The following is an 18,278-nucleotide window of genomic DNA, read 5'->3' on the forward strand; positions in this document are numbered from 1 at the left end:
CCAGGTCTCACCCCGTGGTGGATGGATGCAGTCTGCCTGCCAGTGGTTTAAGTAGCAGTGGGTGCGTGTGTTCATTGGCCTGCGGGGCACCAGGATAGGACAGCAACAGCAACAGCAGACTAACAGACGCAGATTTCTATTTCAGCCAGGCAGATGTGCAAGGCACGGGAGGAGCATCGGGGTGGGGGGGGGATGAGGGCTAGGATGAGTGTGTGTGTGTGTGTGTGTGTGTGTTTTAGTGTTCAGTATGTGTGATTGTGTGTGTAGAAGGGATTTGATGTGTGTCAGGAACATGAAAAATAAATCCCTTGACCTACTGAGAATGTTTTTCCAACCTCGTTACGTTCTATGGTTAGAAACCGCTAACGACGTTGCAGAAAGCATCCGAGCAACAGCAATTATAAACCCAGAGGAGAGAATTCTGTAATATATCCATGTGATTAACGTGCCGTCTCAATTAGCTTACTCTCGTGCACTGAAACGTGCCAGACTTTGAGGTTCAGTCCGCTCTGTGTTGCTAGGCAGAATCGATCCTTAACTTACAGCTGGGTTTCTATAATAGATGAGATTCCGTAGGACACTTAGCGACTTCCCTCTTTTCCCAGCCAAGCATCTGTCGCCAAGGGCTGCAACCAATTGAACAGTCTCTTTGGTGCTGTGTAGCTTTTCTTGTGTGAGGACGACATAGCGATGGGGTGTTATTGAATCTTTAGATCTCTTTTGAAGCTTCTTTATTTATATATTATTTTCTACATTGTAGATTAATACTGAAGACATCAAAACTATGAAAGAACACATGGAATTATGTACATGGAATTATGTAATAAACACATTAATATGTTTTATAATTTAGATTCTTCAAAGTAGCCACCTTTTGCTTTTTTAGTGGTTCTCTCACGTATTCTAGAGAAGAGAATGCTGGGCGGTGTTCACAGTTTCCTTTTCCATTGACACACACACACACACACACACCAAGCTGATTGAGAGAATGCCAAGAGTGTGCAAAGCTGTCATCAAAGTTGGCTTCTTTAAAACTTCTAAAATATAATATAAACATATTCTGGTTTGTTTAACACTTTTTTGTTCACTACATAATTCCATATGTGTTGTTTCATAGTTTTGATGTCTTCAGTATTAATCTACAATGTAGAAAATAATTTAAATAAATAAAACCATTGAATGAGAAGGTGTGTCCAAACTTTTGACTGGTACTGTATGAATATATAGATTTTTTTAAAAGGTCCAAGATGGTCACCAAACTACAGCCCCTCACCAATTTCCTTTGCTTCAACTGGAGGGAGCCTTGCGTTCATCCTCTATAGCGTTAACCAGTAATGATGTGAGATGTTTGATAATGTATCATGTAATATCATTGATGATTTGGAAATCCCTACATTTGGAATTCTGCAATCATTGATTCTAGAACGATTGTCAATGCTCAACCAAGGAAGGGGTGTACCATGAAAGGGTCAAATGATCAGCTCTAGGAGGTGACGTCATGCAGAGGCAGTAGGCCTCGTCTGAAGCCTGACTAAAGTAGAGGAAGTCTGAGCTACAGGAATGTGTGAGAGAGCAGAGACCTTGTTGACCTCCACTCCCCTTCAGCCAATCACGGACGTCTGTTCGAATGCTCCTGATGACTGCCATGACATCACTGAGAGTCTGAAAGTGACCCACTAAAACACAGACAGACAAAGACAAGAAGCGCACGTACGCGCATGAGAGAGAGAGAGAGAGAGAGAGAGAGAGAGAGAGAGAGAGAGAGAGAGAGAGAGAGAGAGAGAGAGAGAGAGAGAGAGAGAGAGAGAGAGAGAGAGAGAGAGAGAGAGAGAGAGAGAGAGAGAGAGAGAGAGAGAGAGAGAGCACTTACTGGTAGTGGTAGAAGCTGTGTGTAGAGCACTCAGGAAGGTGTATGTGAGTGAGAGAGCTCTATCTTTCTCTTTCATTTGTCTGCTTACTCGACTGGGGTGTGACTGCACGAAAAGCATCCATAGTGTGTATCGACAGGGAAATGTGTGTGTGTGTGTGTGTGTGTGTGTGTGTGTGTGTGCGCGTGCGTGCGTGTGTGTGCACGTGTGTGTGTCTATATTCAAGGGCACATAACAGGACCCCATGTCTCATCATGATCCAGAACCGCAGACACACATTCCACCTTGCTGGTAGATTAAACACCAATATGTTCCTTAGGGAATTGTGACAACAGGGGGTGTGTGGGTGTGGGTGTGTGTGCGTGTGGGTGTGCACGTGCGTGTGTGTGCACGTGTGTGTGTGTGTGTGTGTGTGTGTGTGTGTGTGTGTGTGTGCGCGCGTGCGTGCGTGCATGCGTGCGTGCGTGCGTGCGGCTGGTTTTATTGTGTCTTTGTTCATCATCATAAAGGCTCCTCTGTCATGTAGACAGTGTTTATTGTCCTATTCCAAAGCCTCCGATGTGGTTTATTGTCGCCTTTGTGTTGTGAACCATTAATCAGAAGCCAGCTAGCGTACAGTAGCAGGCTGAGGCTGAATGGCGTTCAGAAGGATCACTTACGGAGCAGGTCGGTCTCTTTGAGTTAACTGCCAATAGACTGTTATGATGCACCGTAGAGCACCCAGTTCCCAAGTGCACTTTATTTCACAGTCACCTTTTAGCTGGCATTTGCCTAGTGAACAAAAAACAACTGCCGTGACAATGGGGGACTTTCTTCTACCGACGTCAGGGAATTAGCACTTTTGGTTACTACCTGGCACCAAACGGATGGGGGTTTGTCTGGATAATAATAATAATAATAATAATACATTAGACTTATATAGCCCTTTTCTCTTTTTTCGAGTAGTAAAATAAAAAGAAACAAAAAAAATAGATTAAAAAAAGTATAGGGGTCTAATACATTTTTAGATTACTAAATCTAAATGTCTTTGTAGGACAATCTACTCTGTATACTGCAATTACACCTAGATTTCGGGCGGAGAAGCGGCGAACAAGCAACGCCAGAGTCCTCTCTCGACCGGCATTTTTTGAAAAGTGAATGAATCCCAATGAAACGAAAGTCAAATCCTTTGGTCGTTGTTTTTATAAAAGTGACTCTCTGTTGTCCTGATAGATAGGCCGCTGGTTGTGTCTTTCATCCTCTCCTTTTGATGTCTCGTAGATATTAGGATTGTTCTCACTCTGCTTTTCTCCCCCCAGGTTAATTGGTGCCCCGGTCCGTGGCTGTCCCCGTGAATGTCTGTTGCCATGGCGAAGCGTGAGACTGGTAGCACCAGCCCGGTGGTGAGGCAGATAGACAAGCAGTTCCTGGTCTGCAGCATCTGTCTCGACCGCTACCACAACCCCAAGGTCCTGCCCTGCCTACACACCTTCTGTGAAAGGTAACTCTAACCCTGACTTGACCGTAACCCTAACCACTACTACAACTCCACGGTCCTACCCTGTCTGCACACCTTCTGTGAGATGTAACTCTGATCGTAAACGTAACCCTGACTGTGACCCCTAACCTTCTGTTTGGTCTTACACACCTTCTCTGAGACGAGTCATAACCCTAACCAACCCAAAGTACTGCCCTCGAGTCTACGCGACTTCTCCGACCTACTAACTATGACCTGGTTACTGCCCACCCTTCCTCCGGTACCTAGTTCTAACCATCATAGTTGTGAGCACCACTCACAGAGAGTACGTCTACTGTAAGTGCATTCCGGAGAATCGGGGTCGGTCAACACAAGCTCTCTGCAAAGAGGCCCTTTGTTGCGAGGCAGTGAGAGACGAGATTACAGCCTTCTCTCTCAGAAAGAAGACTCCCTCAGGGGTCCTGTACTGGTGTCTCTCCATCAGGAGATAATCACAAGGGTTTAGGTCAGGGAGGGGGGGGGGTGATGATGGTGTTGATGGTGGGGGATGCAGGGCCTTATTTCTGAAACACAATTGATCTGTATGCAATGTAGCTGCAGTGTGTCGCGGTTTCTAACTTCAAATAACAAATAAGCTGGTGGTAAAAACCAGGTGAAACCTTTGAGACACACATCCGATGTGAATCCGCTTAATCCAAATGAAAACAAAGCTCCAAACCCAGTGTTAGATACATACAACATGCACTGAGCATACAGTATGCAGACAAAGGGTTGTGGGGTTCAATTCCATTTCAATTATTTCCAGATAGATATGGAATTTCTCCACAGGAGTGCAATTTGATTCCTCCTAATGTGAAATATACAGTATAACATTCAAGCATTCTAATGGTTCTAATGGCTATGTTAAATTGGTAGTGATCAGGGAATAAGTCAATCTCTTGAAAGGAAGATTTCATTTACGAATGCTGTTTCATTTACGAATGCCCGATTGGCATTTCTTAAAATCAAGTGTCAAGGGGCGATACAGATTTGTTTACAATTGGCCAGGGGTGTTCGCGGGGACTCGCCAATGTTTGCCTTTCTGTCTCTGGTAGCTGCCTCTCCAAATCGTCCGTACATGCAGAAACAAAACAGCTAATGTCGGACAATGCAAGTCAAAAAAGAACAACTTCCAACTGAATTCCGTCTCTGTGGCAAAAGACCTATGCACAGCTCCTTTAAGTGACTATGATGAGATGGAATTGAACCAAGCTCTTGGCCTGATGAATGTGCTGCTGAGGGGAACATGTCAGGCTGGTACCCAGGGTGGTTGGCTGGGTCAGGTGACCCACAGACCCAGGCTGCAGATGTGGCCTTGAGGCTGTGGTGGCAGTACGGTAGTCAGGAGTAGCCAGAGGGCGAACAACAATCTCTCTGACACACTAGCCTCCCTATGGCTAGAAGTACTTCACAGCCTGGCCGCAACACTCTGTTGTGTTGGTAACGGTTTCTCATATCGTTCTCTTTTTCTCTGTTGCTGTCCTTCCATCTTCCTGCCCTTCTCTCTCTCTCTCTCTCTCTGTCTCTCTCTCTCTCTCTGTCTCTCCCTCTCTCTCTCTCTCTCTCTCTGTCTCTCTCTCTCTCACACACTGTCTCCCTCCCTCATGTTTGATAGAGTAGGCTCTATTTTCAGCCCGCGCAAAAACGAACACAAGTCCAAAGGTAGGCATCTCTGCAGTTTGTGTCGGCAGTAACAGATGAAAGGAGCACTGCGCCGGAGCGTGGTTTCACCTGCGCCGAGGTGGGTGGAGTAACAGGAGTAGAGGCGTATCCATGACAATGAGCAGATCAAGTGCCGTCTGGTGCGTCCCCGCCAGCGTTCGCACTAAAGACCGGTTCCATCGGTCCTCTCTCTCTCTCTCTCTCTCTCTCTCTCTCTCTCTCTCTCTCTCTCTCTCTCTCTCTCTCTCTCTCTCTCTCTCTCTTTGTCTTTATTTCTTTCTCTCTCTCTCTTTCTCTGTCAGCCTGAGGTTGTGGATATTGTGTTGACTGTGATACATACTGATCCTCTGCATGTTTTGACAAGAGCAGTGTTTAGAGGCTGTCCGTCAATTAGGGTGACAGTCGCTCCTCTCTCCCTCTCTGTGAAAATAAAACATTCATGCTTTATTCAGTGGAATATGCTCTGTGGCGTATGTTTTGTGGGTAAAGTTATGAATGATTCATTAGCATTAACCAAAGTCCATCTTGAATACAATCGATTACTAATTGTATTCAATTATCAACAAGAAATGTTGCATTTTAAATTATTCACCAGATTAGCTGTGATGATCAGTTTTCACCAAAATATATCTATAGTATGCTGTTGTAAGATTTACACTGTTGGGAAACAGGCAAATCGGGTCCATCATAACAAATATTTTTCACCAAACCCAGTGATGGTAAGTGGTCAATTTAAGTGTAACAAGAACTATCATACCGTTTATGGAGATGTTAATGATTCTTATACTGCTTCAAACTGTTTATTGTTACATCCCATTATAAGAGAGTACAATAATTCTTAGGCTTCGGTCCATCGACATTGCAGCAACAATTGAAAATGGCAGTAGTTATTAAAAATAAAAATAATACAAGAGACAATAGAGTAGCATAATAATAGAAATAGCCTGAGTATAGCCCTGAGGCAACAATAGTTGGCAGCTGGTATGGGATTAGATGAAGTCTGATATGCATCAGTATTTACAGGTGGATTACACATGTGAGTGTAGCGGGTAAATAGTCACCAGGCCTTATTAGCCCTCGTTCGTAAGTCTGGTTGCTTGGTGGAAGAAGTAGCTGTTTTTTAGCCTCCGGATTTTGGCCCTGAGGCCAAAGTACAGTACCGTTTCTTGGACGGCAGCAGCTCAAACAGACTGTGGTTGGGGGTGACTGGGGGACTTTGATAATCCTCTGGGCTTTGCTGACTTTACACCGACTGTTGTAAATATCCTGGATGGAGGGAAGCTCACATCAACAGATGCTCTCGGTCTCACTCTCTGTCTGCACGATCCTCTGCAGCGCTTTGTAGGTTGACGCCAGTGCATTCAGCATGCCAGGCAGTCAGGAAGCTCTCGTTGTGCCTCTGTAGAAAGCCCCGGGGGAATCTTGGGCCCCATGCTGAACTTCTTCAACCGCCTGAGGTGAAAGAGGGCGTCACTGCACCTTTATCACCACCAGGTTTGGTGTGCTCGTCCCAGGTGAGGTCATTGGTGTCGTTGGTCAAAACGACTGACTCTCTCTACAGCGGACCCGTCGGTGGTCTGATGGGGTCCTGTTCCCTTCCTTTCTTCCTGACCGCATTGAGAGCGTGGTTGGTTGTTTTCCTGGCTATACCGAGCCAGGCGGTCGACCTCTTTCCTGTAGGCTGACTCGTCGTTGCCAGTGATCAGGCCAATCGCTGGTGTGTCGTTGGCGAACTGAATCACCGAGTTGGAGCTGTGCGTGGCCACACAGTCATGGGTGTACACGGAGTAGAGGAGGGGGCTCGGGACACAGACCTGGGGGGGGCTCCTGTGTTGAGGGTCAGAGGCTGTCTTCGCCACGTGGCGTCCGTCCGGCAGGAAGCTCAGGATCCAGTTGCATACGCTGGGGTTGAGACCGAGGTCTCTGAGCTTGGTGTCGAAGCCTGGAGGGGACAATTAAATGTTAAATGCTGAACTATAGTCTACGAAACAGCCTCCTCACATGCTCCTCACATGCATGCAAGAGTTCCTCTTGTCCATGTGTCTGAAAACACACCAGCCAGCTGCAATGCGCACGCTTTTATCACCCTCCCCGGAATGCCGTCTGGCCTTAGTGCTAGATCGTAAGAGTTAAACACTACAAGAGCTGATGGAAAACTCCAGTTCTTGGTTCAGACCACTCGGCTGGACCCCCCGAAGTATGGACTTGCTCTGCTGACCTGTTACACAAGTAGCTACATGATTCATTAAACACCCAGAAGTTGTTGCTGTCCTTTCTTACACTGTGTCTACCATCCTAAGGGGATTTCCTAGATTCTTAAACAGCTAATTCCTTCCTGTTTTTCCCTCATCCTTCTCTCTGTTTTGCTCTCTCTCCCCTCTCAGCTGTCTCCAGAACTACATTCCTCCAGAGTCTCTGACCCTGTCGTGTCCCGTGTGCCGGCAGACGTCCATCCTGCCAGAGAAAGGGGTGTCGGCTCTACAGAATAACTTCTTCATCACTAACCTCATGGAGGTCTGCCTTTTTCATTTATTCCCTTCGATTATATCTTGTATGCTGATATTCCACCATAATAGAACACCTTGGCTGAAGTGTTTTGGAATGGACTTTATTTGTCATTGCTACAGTACAGGTACCAAACAACGAAATTTAGGAGGGGTGGCTCCCCTGGTGTTAGGAAAGGGAAGAAAAAAAACACATTTTAGAAAAAGCATAAAAGCATAAAAGGTAAGGAGCTGGTTTACATCAATAAAGGCTATGTACACAATCCACTGTACTATACTGCACAGATAGTCAACTAGGGTTGTCATATTGCACAAAAGTATTTTTTCATTATTTTAAAGTGTTACAGTTTGCAGGCTTGAAAATGTACATGTTTGTGCCTCAGCACTAGCTGCCATACAATCCGTCCGGACTGTCCTGGGCCCAGAACTTAGGCCTTTTCTGTGTTCAGGGCCTTGACGGCCCGGTGGTAGAAGCAGTCCTTCTTTGAATAAAGTTTCATTCTATTGGATCAGGTTCTGCAGAGAGATCCGGAATGCTCGCGCCCCGAGGCCTGCAGCGTCCTGGAGTCGGTCAGTGCGGCCGCCGCAGGGAAGCCCCTTTGCTGCCCCAACCACGAGGGCAAGGTGAGTGTTGACAGCCTCCAGCATGGCCAAGTTTGACCAATATTATAGTAGGCCAGGACCGACCGGGTGGTTTCACGGCTGTTTGGGTTCAGCAATGAAAACATTACGTGGCCGAGGCGTTGTTTTCATTGTGGATCGCTGAAGAACAGACGAAGGGATTTAAATGTGTCATAAATGATGGAAAAATTAAAACTGCTCAAACCCTCCCTTTGCCGCCCCCTGCAGGTGATGGAGTTCTACTGCGAGTCATGTGAGACGGCCATGTGTCTCGACTGCACGGAGGCTGAGCACAGGGAGCATGTGACTGTTCCTCTACGGGACGTCCTGGAGCAGCACAAGGCAGCACTGAAGACCCAGCTGGACGCCATACGCAACAGGTGCCTGACCATGTCTGATTAGGACACATGTACCCGGGTTAGGGTAGTGTTGTGGAATAATCTGGTTTCTTCTCAATTGATATTGAATATTGAACACAGGGAGATTGATCGAATTAGCTTGAAGGCTTTTATTAATAAAGTTACATGAGATCAGTCTAGAGTTTGCTAAATCGAGTGTCCCTCCTTTTTCTGAGCACAGCCCTATAGCCTAAATACAAAGTCGACTCCCTTATGAGGTCACTAATCTTGGCAACCAAATGTGGTGACAGGAAGCGCTAGAGTTTAGAAAGTGCGACGCAGAGTTGTTGGCAACTGTCCACCGGCAGGGGTGCAGATGTGCACCACAATATGACTGAAAGTAGAGGAGTTTAGATTAACACTATTGTACACTTAGTTATTCACACATGTCTCCACTCAGATCTTTAATTTTCTCCCAACAGTAGCGAGGCCATATTTATTATTGTAGGATACACCTAAGTTAGTAGACGTTATGACCCAGTAAAGGAAATCGATCTGCACTGAACACTTGAGGATTATTGCAATCTGGGTATTGTAAAGTAGACAGAACTCTCTCCCCACCGCCCCCTACTCTGCCCCCCTACATTTACATACTTTAGCCACTTTACTCTATTATACTGAGCCAATTACCACTATTGCGCTATTGTCATTGTTCATATTGTATTCCACCCCTGTACATTGTACCGCACATTTCAAATCTTTTATCTAGTATTTTTTGTACATATAGTTATTTTTTAATCTTGTCATATTATATTGTTATTTATTGTTTTTGTTTGCTATGCACCGTGGATGAGACGTGAAATGCTATTTCAGCCCTCTGTATATCTGTACATACTGTATATTGGATTGACAATAAAGCTGACTTTGACTTTGACTTTGACTTTGAGAACAGGTATTGCTTGCTAACTTGTGCCACTTCTGATCCACTTTGTCATTTTGAGATGTGAAAACCAATGTCTTCGGCCCAAATGTAATGACATCGTTTCCTGTCCCAGGCTGCCTCAGCTGACAGCAGCCATGGAGCTGGTAGGTGAGATATCACGCCAGCTGACGGAGAGGAAGAACGAGGCGGTGAACGACATCACAGGCACCATCGAGGAGCTGGAGCGGGCGCTGCACCAACGCAAGACTGCCCTCGTCACTGACCTGGAGAACATCTGTTGCGCCAAGCAGAAGGTCAGACACACCACCTAGAACTGAATACTCCCCCTGGCATTAGCCACACCCCTTAGACACACTCCATGCATACCTATCACAGCCTGCTCCATTCCCGTCGCCAGCCCCAGAATATACTGTACATTACAAGGGATGCTTGGTGTTGTAGTCACATAGTAGTGGTGGACTATTCCTGTGATGTTAGTCTAACTAATTATGACTTGATAATGATGACCACAATGGTGATCATGTGCCCTAGCCAGACTCATTGATTTTCCCAGACACCTCCATGACTATGACACTTTCATCTGTGTAAGATGATTTGATGATAAAGCAGAAAAGAGACCCCCCCCACCTACTGTAACACCTATATCCTCTCCTCTCCACACCTCCCCTCTCCTCTCCACTTTTTGTCTCCTCTTCTCCACTCTCCTCTCCTCTCCTCCCCTCCTCTCCCCTCTCCTCCCCTCCTCTCCCCTCCCCTCCCCTCCTCTCCCCTCTCCTCCCCTCCCCTCCCCTCTCCTCCCCTCCCCTCCCCTCTCCTCTCCTCTCCTCTCCCCTCCCCTCCCCTCTCCTCTCCCCTCTCCTCCCCTCCCCTCCTCTCCCCTCTCCTCCCCTCCCCTCCTCCCCTCCCCTCCTCTCCCCTCTCCTCCCCTCCCCTCCTCTCCTCCCCTCTCCCCTCCCCTCCCCTCCCCTCTCCTCTCCTCTCCTCCCCTCCCCTCCCCTCCCCTCCCCTCCTCTTCCCTCTCCTCCCCTCCTCTCCTCTCCTCTCCTCTCCTCTCCCCTCCATCTCTCCAGGTCCTCCAGGCCCAGTTGTCGTCTCTCCTCCAGGGGAAGGAGCACATCCAGAGCAGCTGTAGTTTCACAGAGCAGGCCCTCAGCCACGGCAGTGCCACCGAGGTCGGTTGACTGATTTTATGAACGCAAAATCAAATAAAAAAGATTAAAAGTTCTCTTACAGTGAAATAATACATGCATACGATTCATATGAAACATAAACATAATAAAGTCCGCCTTAAATGACAACCTGCCAAAGGTTGTGCACTGTAGTAGAAATAGGGTGTCCTTTATTATCTCTTTTCTTCTTGTTTTCAGGTCCTGATGGTCCAGAAGCAGATGAGTGAGCGGGTGGCCGCCCTCACCCGACACGACTTCCCAGAGCGACCTCACCAGAACTCACATCTGGACTGCCAGGTAGGAGAAACACCTGAGAGAAACACCCGACCACTCCAGAGGCCACTACTGAGAATGGTTTAATTGACCATTCTGTGTTTTAATTGGCCAGTGATGGAGCTAGGAGACATATTCTTTCGCCAAAATGAAAGGGGCGGCTGTGGCGCAGGAGGTAGAGCCGCCGTCTAATGATCGCAAGGTTGGCAGATCGGTGGTTCGAGCCCCGGCTGGCCACATGTCGAAGTGTCCTTGGGCAAGACACTGAACCCCAAATTGCTTCCAGTGAGCGGGCCGGCGCCTTGCATGGCAGCTTGCCGCCATTGGTGTGTGAATATGTGTGTGGATGGGTGAATGAGAGGTCGTTGTAAAGCGCTTTGGATAAAGGTGCTATATAAGTGCAGTCCATTTACCAAAGTTGTTAGAACTCAAAAAGAAATGGCACATGGTTAGGGTTATTGTCAGAGACTAGTGGTTAAGATGTAATATGTAGAGAGGGACTGTGTTTAACATCTAAGATATGACATAATATGTAGAGAGGGGCTGTGTTTGACATCTAAGATATGACATAATATGTAGAGAGGGGCTGTGTTTGACATCTAAGATATGACATAATATGTAGAGAGGGACTGTGTTTGACATCTAAGATATGACATAATATGTAGAGAGGGACTGTGTTTGACATCTAAGATATGACATAATATGTAGAGAGGGACTGTGTTTGACATCTAAGATATGACATAATATGTAGAGAGGGGCTGTGTTTGACATCTAAGATATGACATAATATGTAGAGAGGGGCTGTGTTTGACATCTAAGATATGACATAATATGTAGAGAGGGACTGTGTTTGACATCTAAGATATGACATAATATGTAGAGAGGGACTGTGTTTGACATCTCAGGTGGAGACCGAAGGGCTTAAGCGCTCCATCCAGAACCTGGGGGTCCTCATCACTACGGCAGCCGTAGGCCACACTTCTGTTGCTACGGGAGAGGGGCTACGCTACGCAGCGACTGGCCAACACGTCAGCGTCACCGTGACGACCAAGGACAAGGTGCTTTATCTCATTTGTTTTGATGCGATGTTCGCGTTCTCCTCTACTACAGTAATACTGTACACATGATCGTTGTGAGACATTACAGCCATAGTTTTGTCTAATACTGTCTAGACTGTTTTTTATTATTATTTTTAAATAGGCACTACATTTTATAAACACTGCTATGTCCGTCTGTTTTTATTGTATGTATTAATGTATGTGACCTATGTGTGTTTTTAATGTGGAACTGTATTCTTGAGCTGCACTTCTGCCTGTCGAAGGAGAATTTCTGTCACTGTGTGACAGACAATAAAGCTATCTTGAATCTTGAATCTTGAATCTAATAAATTAATCAATCAATCAATCAATTAAGGACGGAGAGCTGGTGCGGACGGGGAACGCGGCGTTGAAAGCAGAAATCAACACGACAGACGGAACCCGGGCGGCCGAACCGGAGGTGACGGACAATAAGAACGGGACGTACGAGGTGGGCTACACGCTGCGCTCCGACGGGGAGTTCTCCTTCGCCCTGTCCCTCTATGGCCAGCCCGTGAGGGGGAGCCCCTTCCGGTTGCGGGCGGTCAAACCCTCTGACGTGCCTCAGTCTCCGGACGATGTGAAGAGGAGGGTGAAGTCTCCTAGCGGGACGGGGGGACACATACGACAGAAGGCGGTCCGGCGGCCCTCCAGCATGTACAGCACCACGAAGAAGAAGGAGAACCCCATCGAGGACGAGCTCATCCACAGAGTCGGTAAGACATCAAAACTGGCATCCATGATGATGAGATGAGATCTACCATCTAAACACTGGAACAAAAAAATCAAAACAAAAATCTACTACAGTGGGAGTGAAGCATGTTGTTGAGGTCTTTGTGTTTGTGGCTGTGGCGCAGGAGGTAGAGCCGCCGTCTAATGATCACAAGGTTGGCAGATCGGCGGTTCGAGCCCCGGCTGGCCACATGTCGAGGTGGGCAAGACCCTGAACCCCAAATTGCTCCCAGTGAGCGGGCCGGCGCCTTGCATGGCAGCTTGCCTCCATTGGTGTGAGAATGCGTGTGTGAATGGGTGAATGAGAGGCCATTGTAAAGCGCTTTGGAGCAGCTTTGGAGCAGCAAAAAAGGAGTTATATAAGTGCAATCCATTTACCATTTACAACAAATCTACAGTGAGAGTGAAGCATGTTGTTGAGGCCTTTGTGTTTGTACCTTTTCTCCAGGTACGAGAGGGAGGGAGAAGGGGGAGTTCACCAACCTGCAGGGCATCTCAGCCTCCAGCAACGGCAGAGTGGTGGTGGCAGACAGCAACAACCAGTGCATACAGGTGAGAGACACCACTCCACTCATGTCCACAGGTGGTCACTAGTACAGTAAAAAAACATTTATTTAGACCTCACAGGGCATAATAATAATAATAATAATAATAATAATATAGCATTTTATTTGTATTGCACTTTTCATTCAAAAGAATCTCAGAGTGCTACAGAGTGAAAAAAAACATAGTAAAAAACAAACTGAATAAATCACAAGAATGAACACAGGTTCAGCAGTCAAAGGCCTTTTAGAATAAAAAGGTTTTTAGGCCTGTCTTAAAAGAGTCCAGGCTCTGTACTGCCCTTAGCTGGCTAGGAAAACTGTTCCACAGGCAGCCAAACAGAAGGCTCGGTCCCCCATGGTGCGGTGCTGCGTAGAGACAGAGATCCCTCCAGAGACCATTCATTGTATATAGGGTACCGGTACACACCTATCCATTATGTATACAGGAGAGACCTAATATACTGTCACCCTGCGGTGTCTGTGGCCCTGCCTTTACAGGTCTTCTCCAATGACGGGCAGTTCAAGATGCGCTTCGGGGTCCGAGGTCGGTCGCCAGGGCAACTGCAGCGACCGACAGGTGTTACCGTGGATATGAATGGTGACATCATCGTGGCCGACTATGACAACCGATGGGTCAGCATCTTCTCCTCCGACGGCAAGTTCAAGGTGAGCTTTCCTATTTTTTCCTCTTCCTGTAAAAGATTGCGCCCATATTTAGACGTTTCAGGTTTGCCCCTCAAATCATGCTCTATAGCCTATCTATGATCTGGTGTCTCTCCCTCTCAGAATAAGATCGGTGCGGGTCGGCTAATGGGACCCAAGGGCGTGGCCGTGGACCGTAACGGTCATATCATCGCCGTGGACAACAAGGCCTGCTGTGTTTTCATCTTCCAGTCCAATGGGAAGCTAGTGACCAAATTTGGAGCCAGGGGGACGTCCGACAGACAGTTTGCAGGTGAGGGGAGGAGGGGTTGAGTTTGCTTGTTGAGTTAGCAGTGTTCTGATGTGCAAGATCCAAGATGGCTGCCATGGCCCTGGTAGCTAGTGATAACTATTCCTTCCTATAGATTAGACAGAACCCTTCTGTTTTCTTGGTTGCTGCTGCTCCTTCCTCTCTGACTCTACCTCTGTTTGTTTGTTTCTGTTTCCCCCCATTTCTGTTTTAGAGAAAAGTGGTGCGAACTTAAATAAATCTGGCTCTGTGTTCAGTAAGTATTGAGTGTGGCCTTTTTCCCAGAATGCCGTTCTCTGTCTAACCTGCATCTCCTCCTCGACAGTGTGTGCCCTGGAAAATGATAACTGACAACTTGCCAGATTGCCTCATACCTGATATGTATAAGCCTAATCAAAGATGTGTATATATACTGCTTGTTGTGTAATAATCATAATTATGACGATAATTGTAATCATGAATTGTAATCATGACATGTGTCAAGTGTAATTTGTAACCAAAACAATACAAAACACCCCGATTATGATTTAGTTCAAAGGTGTATTGTTCCAATTGACTAACATGAATGGCTATGGTGGTTTCCTGATAGAGAAAATTAAAGCCAAGTTGAAGCCATAATCTAGTTAACCACATCATCTTCTCATGTCTCTCTCTCTCTCTCTCTCTCTCTCTCTCTCTCTCTCTCTCTCTCTCTCTCTCTCTCTCTCTCCCCTTTCACCTCTTTCCTCAGGTCCACACTTTGTAGCAGTGAACAACAAGAACGAAATTATTGTGACAGATTTCCACAATCACTCTGTAAAGGTAAAACAAGCAAATGTAGCAACAGTCATGTATAGCTGGCATTAGTCTTCAACAGGATGTCAGTGAGGTGTGTCCACTTCCTGTCCCCAGGTGTACAATGCGGATGGCGAGTTCCTGTTTAAGTTTGGTTCCCATGGGGAAGGCAATGGCCAGTTCAACGCCCCCACCGGAGTGGCTGTGGATGCCAACGGGAACATCATCGTGGCAGACTGGGGCAACAGCAGGATACAGGTGAGGAGCTGACCAAATGTGTTTTATTAAGATAACACAGGGCAAGGAGAATAATTCAACACACCATTTACCGCCTTGTATATCATTGTAAAAAGGTCTAAAGGAACAACATTCCCCACCTGTCCTACCCGCTGTACATACCTAATGTTTTGTTGTATTGTTCTTCCCATGATGGATGTATATTTATCTTGTAGATAGTACTAGTTATTTGTCTGTATTATCTTGTAGATAGTACTAGTTTTTTTTTGTCTGTCTTACATGTAACGATGAATTGACAATCAAGGACCCCAATTGAAATAAGCCAGTGGCTTTCTTGGGTTTTTATCCTGTTAGTTGACCTTGTATGTAATATGTACTTTCATGTACCTACTTCTGCAAATCTTCTAATAAAGTTTTCAATCAATCAATCAATCATTGAAAACAGATGTTTTCCCACAGGTGATTGACAGGTATCTGTTTGTTTTGTGTCTTTCAGGTGTTTGACAGCGCAGGCTCCTTCCTCTCCTACATCAACACATCAGCGGACCCCCTGTACGGTCCTCAGGGTCTGGCCCTAACCTCCGAAGGTCACGTGGCTGTGGCCGACTCTGGAAACCACTGCTTCAAGGTTTACCGCTATCTGCAGTAGAGGAGACGGGTACTAGGGATGAGACAATAGAGACAAAAAGCATGTGATGTCCCAGAAGAGGAACTCAACTGCATAATGAAACTTTCAGTTCCGTCTCTGGAGTGTGGAAAAATTCATGAAATCAGTGTCCTACTCTTTATTCCCTTTGAATGGACGCAACAACAGACGCCACCGGGTGCAATAGAGAACGCTGGGTGCTGTTAGCTTTCTTCTACTCCCACTGCTCTGGCCTCCCCTCCTCCCCAGACCCACCTCACACAGTAAGGCACCGTATATTCAGCCAAGCTCTAAACAGAGACAAGAGACAAATAAAGAGCAACATATCCCATAGGACTATATCGTATAAGAGGCACTTTTCATCGAATTGCTATCTCAACCACAAGATGAACTGGCTTTTGGATGGGGTGGATGTGACTTGTGTTTAACTCCTGAATGAAAACAACTCAAATTCAGTCTCACTGGTCCTATAAGCCCAGCTACCAAACCCGATCTTCTATAGGCCTACTGGTACATGTCTCCCCCCTCATCCTTCACCGTTATTCAAGGAAATCTTATTTTCAGTGCGCCACTCCTTGTGTGTTTATTAAAGCCTTGTATTTGTATCTATACCCTTACATAGTTGTACATATACATATTTTGTGTGGATATTATGGATATATAATGTTCCTATATTAAACTAAAGATCCGATCAAGTCACAGTTTCCTACCTTTCTGCTCAATCTTTGTGTTTATGATAACCAGACAAGGTCATGATATAGCGCTGTATGAATCGCAAACATCAATAGCACAAAGTTATATACATTGTTTGTTTTTTGTCCAAAAAAGTATTTTTTGAAAATACTTGTTTTTCATTTTCTACATGATTTATTCGTCTACAAATTATTTTTCTAATTTTGGCGGTTTGGATTTTCTCTGTATGCCAAACTACATGTCGGCCTTGGCATAATATTGTAGCACTGAAATACATCTCTTTAGCCTCCTCTTGTTGGTGTTATGTTCAGATATTATTTTGCCAAAATGTATTGTAGTAAGTTGTTGTTGAACACCACACAAATATCTTTACTTTTGAAATAGTTTTGAAACAGCCTCTGTATATAGGTATTGTCATCATATATAATATTCTAAATCTGTATATTACTATCATATCGTTATTGGTATGGCTGACAATACAACTTTCCATGGATTTGCTAGTATTTGTATTTATTTTGTCAGTCTTTCACTATTCAGATGGGTTTCCTTTTTGTTCTGGAGAAGTACATCACCAGCTAACAGTCAATGACATATGGAAAATGTTTCACTCTCTTTGTTGGAATGGGAGTGTCTTCATATAACCCCTAAGTAAAACCCTTTCTGAGACTTAAATCACAATATATAATTCACTCATACTTCTGTATGCCTTTATTCCAATAACAGGATTGTACGGTTGGTATTTTCACTTCCTCCCGTGCATGTAGACCATGTTGTTACTGTAACTGGTCAGTTTGGTAATGGTTACTGTAACTGGTGGGAGTTTGGTAATGGTTGCCGTCATTGTGAACCCCTCACGACTCTTCTCCGCCTTAGCTAGTGAGGTCAGTTTGTCAATTAAAGCTGTATGTATCCTTTGCAGTATTTGTTCAACTTACCCTGTTTGTCATTCTCACTTATTGTTTCCAATGCATGGCTGGATGCTTCAACTCTGAGAAATAAGGAAGTAGCCACCACTGAAATTAACACAAAAATAAATAGTGCATACATTTCACCGAAATCCTGTATAACACATGAAAAAAAGAATCATTGGTGTAATTATGTTCAAGTCATGACATGATTTAGGTATGTAATCAGGACTGCAAATAATAAAAGTATAATACTTTTATGGTTGCACTGTTTGTTTAATTTGTCATGAATGTGAATTCTATATTAACTTGATGAATGTTCACTGAGTATAGTTAGAATAGATCATTGCACAATGACATAAGCAGAAAGTGCAATTGTGCACCTGATTTTGATCACCCCAGCCACAGCCAATTCTATCCACTACCGTACCTACCTACACAGCATCCTGTCTCGCAAAAACATGTAGAGAGACAGCCTCTACCTCCAGGCCATAAGACAGCTACCCACCCCCCCAAAAGAAAAAACAAGCAAAAACCATACACGAACACTCACATACGCACTCGTTCTCTCACTAAAACACACACACACCTACACCCACACACACGTACTCACTATAACACACACACACGCACACACGCACACACACACACACACACACACACAAATACACTCTCTCAATATACATGTAGGGCACAGATACACACACACACTCACTAGCATCACTGCTGCTATTTATTACTGTATGAATTGTTTACTTTATCTTACAGTTATTGCCTTATTTACACATATTGTCTTATTACATTTAGGGCCGGTTTCACAGACAAGGCTTAAGCCTAGTCCTGGA

At 45.4% G+C, this 18,278-nt stretch overlaps 1 protein-coding gene across 1 annotated transcript; it reads left to right on the plus strand.

The window, feature by feature from the left end:
- Positions 1 to 3,202: 3,202 nt before the first annotated feature.
- On the plus strand, positions 3,203 to 17,585 carry LOC308174488 (tripartite motif-containing protein 3-like; the record flags this gene model as incomplete). Its single annotated transcript, XM_080549567.1, has 16 exons — positions 3,203 to 3,348; positions 7,410 to 7,539; positions 8,043 to 8,153; positions 8,379 to 8,530; positions 9,544 to 9,724; positions 10,502 to 10,603; positions 10,799 to 10,897; positions 11,779 to 11,931; positions 12,287 to 12,665; positions 13,130 to 13,233; positions 13,725 to 13,892; positions 14,013 to 14,181; positions 14,393 to 14,434; positions 14,909 to 14,979; positions 15,070 to 15,210; positions 15,686 to 17,585. 16 exons carry the CDS (start codon positions 3,203 to 3,205, stop codon positions 15,836 to 15,838), a joined length of 2,301 nt encoding a protein of 766 aa, XP_080405693.1. The 3' UTR covers positions 15,839 to 17,585.
- Between the last annotated feature and the right edge of the window lie 693 nt (positions 17,586 to 18,278).

The sequence above is a fragment of the Nansenia antarctica genome (genome assembly GCF_963989245.1).
Source record: "Nansenia antarctica genome assembly, chromosome: 20".
NCBI lineage: Eukaryota > Metazoa > Chordata > Actinopteri > Argentiniformes > Microstomatidae > Nansenia > Nansenia antarctica.